The sequence below is a fragment of the Colobus angolensis genome, unplaced genomic scaffold (assembly GCF_000951035.1).
Source record: "Colobus angolensis palliatus isolate OR3802 unplaced genomic scaffold, Cang.pa_1.0 Scaffold313, whole genome shotgun sequence".
Classification (NCBI taxonomy): domain Eukaryota; kingdom Metazoa; phylum Chordata; class Mammalia; order Primates; family Cercopithecidae; genus Colobus; species Colobus angolensis.
Window position 1 is genome coordinate 4,067,473 of NW_012116411.1, and position 5,816 is coordinate 4,073,288.

General features: G+C 45.3%; 1 protein-coding gene across 1 annotated transcript in view; it reads right to left on the bottom strand.

Annotated features, from left to right (window-relative positions):
* TMEFF1 (transmembrane protein with EGF-like and two follistatin-like domains 1) overlaps positions 1-5,811 on the bottom strand; it is a gene marked incomplete at its 5' end in the record, with an annotated part of 100,327 nt that extends 94,516 nt beyond the window's left edge. Inside the window, one exon of the mRNA XM_011951030.1 lies at positions 5,676-5,811. Within this exon, the coding sequence (XP_011806420.1) occupies positions 5,676-5,811 (136 nt within the window). The remainder of the gene's footprint in view (positions 1-5,675) is intronic.
* Positions 5,812-5,816: the final 5 nt, after the last annotated feature.

Genomic DNA, 5,816 nt, shown 5'->3' on the forward strand with positions numbered 1-5,816 from the left:
AATGAAGTTCTGATACACACTACAACATGGATGAACATTGAAAACATTATGCTAAGGGAAAGAAGCCGGACACAAAAGAACACACCTCATATGACTCCATTTGCATGCATATCTAGAATAGGCAAATCCATAGAGACAAAAAGTAGATTAATAGTAACCAGGGACAGGGGACATGAGGAATGTGGAATGACTGTTAATTAGGTATGGGGTTTCTTTTTGGGATGACGAAAACTTTCTGGAATTACAGAGTGGTGACAGTTGTACAATTTTGTGAATACATACAAATCCACTTAACTGTACACCTTTTCAAAAATCCTATCTTGTTCATGATCAATAAATGCTTATTGATGGGGAATGTGGGGGGGAAGCAAGCCCAGATATGGTAAAAAGAAACTTCCACTGTATATATCTGTAAAATGCTAACCACCTCCGTAAGATTATAAGGCGCTTGAAAGCAGGGACTCCTTCTCATATATTACCCTTAACAGCCAGTATATTAGATTACACTACGCAGTATTCAATCAAGGTTTGCTAAATTAATTATTATCCATCCACATTTTACACACCAGGGATCTAGAAGAAAAAAGCCCTGCCTGAGATTCCCCATTTATCAGAAAAATTCACTTTTTATTCCCGAGAATCCTGAATTGACATAAATAAGGCACTTCTCATAATCTGCCATTTATATCACCCATTAATACCATTCCTACCACCATATAACAATCCAGAGGACCCACTTCTAGTTAAAACCCATTTCAAATTCTCCACCTTATATCTATCACCAAATGCCACTAACTGATCTCTCAATATGTTCTTCTACCTATTTAACCATATTCCCTAAACTAAAAATGCCCCACATGGTTAGCCTCATTTGTTCTTCTCAAATACCCTAGAGCCAGAAAGGACTATCATCATCTTCATGTTACAAATGAAAAACAAAAAAAGTCAGTCTAAGGTTACCTGGTCTCCTGAATTCAAGTTTATCTTTCTTCACATATGTCATGTATTTCCAAGCTTTTTTTCTCTTTGGATAACTAGGAACTTTCTGGTAAGTTAGCTTTTTAAAAAAGCATAAATAAAAAAGATATAAAATCAAAGTTTTTCTTTTAATCACAATAAGTCTAAAGTCCAGAATGAATGGAGAACTGGGGCAAGATGACAACAAAAAAAGTCTTGTTCCAGCCTGAGCATCATGACGAAGCCCTGTCTCTACTAAAAACACAAAAAATTAGCCAAGTGTGCTGGCATGCACCTGTAGTCCCAACTACTCAGGAGGCTGAGAATCACCTGAGCCCAAAAAGTTGTAAGCTGAGATTGCGCCACTACACACTAGCCTGGGCAACAGGAATGAGACCCTGTCTCAAACAAACAAACAAACAAACAAGTCTTGAGAACAAGAAGAGATAAACCAAAGGCCCACTGCTTAGGGAAGATGCAATATCAAGAGACGACAGGGCCAATTCCCTATGCTTCATCTTCATCAAGGAACATGATCTTCAAGCTAGGGAGGTCAGAAATCTGATAAAAGGAAATCAACTTCTAAGGTAAGTGGCACGGATAGGGGACAGTAACAGAATACAGAGCTACTTCAAAAGAATATGCTCTCTCATCCAAACAACTCACACTCCATGATACTGAAAAAACTTTTACATCTGCCTTAAAAACTACCACTAATTATCTAAGCTACCTTGACAAGGTGCCAGAAGACCAGAAATAAAATAAATAAAAATAAACACATCCTCAAATTTCAAAAAAGGGGAAATGCAGGCCGGGCGCAGTGGCTCATGCGTGTAATCCTAGCAGTTTGGAAGGCCGAGGTAGGCGGATTGCCTGAGCTCAGAGTTCAAGACCAGAATGGGCAACACAGTGAAACCCTGTCTCTACTAAAATACAAACAATTAGCTTGGCGTGGTGGCGTGCGCCTGTAGTCCCAGCTACTCAGGAGGCTGAGGCAGGAGAATTGCTTGAACCTGGGAGGCAGAGGTTACAGTGAGCCAAGATCATGACACTGCACTCCAGCCTGGGCAACAGAGCAAGACTCCGTCTCAAAAAAAAAAAAAAAAAAAAGGCAGAATGCAGATCCAGAAAAACATCTATGAGTAAACCTGCCATGTAACTGCTGAAAAATTCTAAAATGGATAAATAAGTTTTCAAATACAGTAAAATAAGAAAGCCACCATCAGCTCTTTATTAAGGCAGGCTATACAACATGTGCTTTTTATTTAACAGGATTACTAAAATGGAAAAAGGGAGGATGACAGGATGATACATATACATAACAATCTAACAAGGCAATCTGAAAGAATCTTTTAAATAATAGGCTAGTGAACAAAATGGGAAAATGTTGAACAGCAGAAGCTCGAAAATCTGTTAAATTCAACTAACAGGATGCATAGCTAGTTGAACATCTGGTTGACTAATGTAACAACATCAACCAAGTTGGTAGAAAGTCTCCAGTAATATGTCGCAGGGTTCCATCCTTTTTCACAATCTAGACAACTTCTATTAGTTTAATGAAGCCATACAACTGCTCTTCACGTTTGCAAGTGAAAAAAACCTGTCAGTGACCCAACACACACAACCTGACCGAATCAGCTCCAGAGAGGTTACAGCAGGCTGAAATGATGGTCCAAAACCAAAAATGAATATCTACAGGGAATCGAGGGCTGCATTTAGTTTTAAAACTGAAATAGGCCAGGCGCACTGGCTCATACCTGTAATCCCAACACTTCGGGAGGCTGAGGTGGGCGGACCACTTGAGGTCAGGAGTTCAAGATCAGCCCGGTCAACATGGTGAAACCCCATCCCCACCAAAAATACAAAAAAAAATTAGCCAGGCATGGTGGTGGAGCGTGCGCCTGTAGTCCCAGGCACTCAGGAGGCTGAGGCAAGAGAATCACTTGAACCCAGGAGCCAGAGGTTGCAGTAGGCCAGGATCGCGCCACTGCACTCTAACCTGGGTGACAGAGTGTGACTCTGTCTCAAAAAAAAAAAAAAAAACCTGACTAAGCAAACTTCAGTTTGTGTGGGGATACCTAGATAATAAAAGCTACTAAAAAAAACTATGCACAATTTCGAGCTGCATTAATGGATGTGTGTGTCCAGGCTGTATTACTATGTTTCTCAAATTTAGCAAGTAAAAAAAATTTTTTTCCATATGAATCGTTCCCAAATCTTCATCCTAAAAAGTTACAAGAATCTACAAGTATCATTTAGTTAAAACTCTAGCTTTAGACCCAGTTATTCAAGTAAATCTTACTGCTAGGAAACATTTTATTTGATCAGCTTAATTTATTGACATTTATATCAGTGATAAATATGCTTGAAAGAACACTCAGATATTACTAAATCCAACTCTCTTTTTTAAAAAGAAAGGAAACTAAGAGAAATTAAGTAACTTGCCCCAAATTACACAGCTGCTTAACAAGGGCCATGACCCCTAGATCAGTCCCCTTTTTCCCACACCATGTGGCACCCACCCCTCCTCTTCAATGCATAGTACCCCAGGGTGACTGACTGAGCCCCAGGCTTCACACATACACACCACACAAAAACACAGGTTCATGTCTGGGGCCCCGGGACTTTCCCTGCCCATACTCCAGGTCACTCCAAGCCCCTACATTCCATCTCAGAACCCAAAGAACACACACGCGCACACACGCGCGTGCACACACACACACACACACATACAGTCGCTCTGCATCGCCAACCCACATTCTCAAGGGTATCCATCCCTCTATTTCTTTTATTTCCTTTCTTAAAACTTGAACTATGCAAGTTAGAAAGCATACACAAAAACATCCCATCAACACACATTATATTTTGCTAAGAACAAATTAGCTTAGCAAAAACAAATACCCGGGACACATTACTGGAAAAATATTAACATGGTGTGATCACTTACAAGATTGATAATTAATATTTGTTACATAAAAAGGCACTCTAATATACAACTGGTTTTTATTCTTAAAGTGTGATTATGTAATAAAGCATTACCCCATATCCCGTTCAACATCAGAAAAATAAAGGAAAAGTTTTTTCACGGATGGAAATGTTTTTAATGGACATGCCATTGTTTACTGTGCTCAAAACTGCCCTTCCCCTCATAAAACATTACCATATGAAAATTATTAAAAGATGTAAGGCCTTCAAACCTAAACAGCAGGCCAAAGGCTTGCTTCATTTAGGGTAGCATAAGCATCTGCGCTGAGCTCCTCTTGCTCCTTCCTCACTCTTCCAGAAATAATGCCCCCTTCAAGAGCCCAAAGGTACAAAGGTTGTCCGGCAGATTCCCAGCGGCCTTATGTTCCTCCTTCCTCCCCCTACTCCGCCTTGGTTTAAAGACAAGAGAAGGCACCAGAATTGATAAAAGGGCAGGTTAGCAAGGATGTGGCTTATGATCACCAGCATCTGCTAGGCCAGCTGCAAGAGGATCCCCCCCTCAAAAAATGAGACCTGAATGCCTCTCTTTGCCCCAGGGTCATAACCCTTGAGCGCCTCTGGGACCCCTTGAGAAATGAAGAGGGAACTTTACTGCTGGGACCCTCTCCCCAGTGTTATCCATTAAAGCCCCAGCAAGCTCTTTGTTTCCAACAGCTGTGTGGGGGCAATCAGCCTTGGAGAGAGGGGAGAGGTCACTCCCTTGCTCCCGCTGCTGCCAATATCCAGGCCCTCCCGTAAAACACACACACACACACAGGCATGGCATCTTCTCTGGGACCCAATTCTCTCTTTCCACACCACTTTAATTACCCAGGTTTACACCTTGGTACACAAGGGCATTCCCTGAGACCTAATTTCCTCTTTCTACATCCAAACCTTATACAGGATTTGTAGGGTGATGACTCCCAAGCCCCCTCCCCTTTGAAAAAACACAAATGGGGTTCGCTACAGGACATCCATCCCTCCTCTTCAATGCATACCCCAGGGTGACTGAGCCCCAGGCTTCACACACACACAACACACAAAAACACAGGGTCACTTCCCGGGCCCTGGGACTTTCCCGCTCATATCCACAGACCCGAGGTCACTCTAAGCCCCCAGATCCCATCTCAGAACCCAAAGAACACACACCCGCGCGCGCGCACACACACATACATACACACACACACACACACACACACACACACGGTCACTCTGCATCGCCAACCCGCGTCCTCAAGGCAACCCGTTCCCTTTATCCACACGACCCCCACCCCCAAGACCCAGCACATCAGCACATGGTCACTTCCCTGCCCTCACCCCGCCCAGCACCTCGCCGTCTCCCACCCACCGCACTCCGCAAACACACAGATCCCTGCTGGGGCCGCCCTCCCTCCCCTGAGCCTTCACAACACAAACACGCGCTCCCGCGAGCACACCCACGACCACACCAGGAGCCCCTTCTGGCCGCTCAGCCTCGCCGGCCCCGGCCCCACCGCCTCCCTACACGCCGGGCCGCCCTCGCCCAGCCACTCGACACACTCGGACGCACCCACGGCCACTCCCATCCCCAGCGCCGGTCCCCAAGCCACACCGCACGCTCGCGCCCTGCCCTCCGCCCTCGCTCACCCTCGAGCCCAGCTCCCTGGGACCCCCACGACAGGGTCTTTCCCAGCCCGGCCGACCGCGGGGACCAGGAGGGAGGCGGCAACGGAGGGGTGGGGAGACCTAGGGCCGGCACCGACCAGTCCTACCTGAGCAGTTGATGCTCTTGCCTTTGCCGCCGGGACAGTCCCCGCCGCCGCCGCCGCCGCCACCCGGGGGCTGGTTGGACGCGCGGCTCCCAGGCAGAGAGAAGGCGAAGAGCAGAAGCACCGACGTGTAGCAGCAGAAGG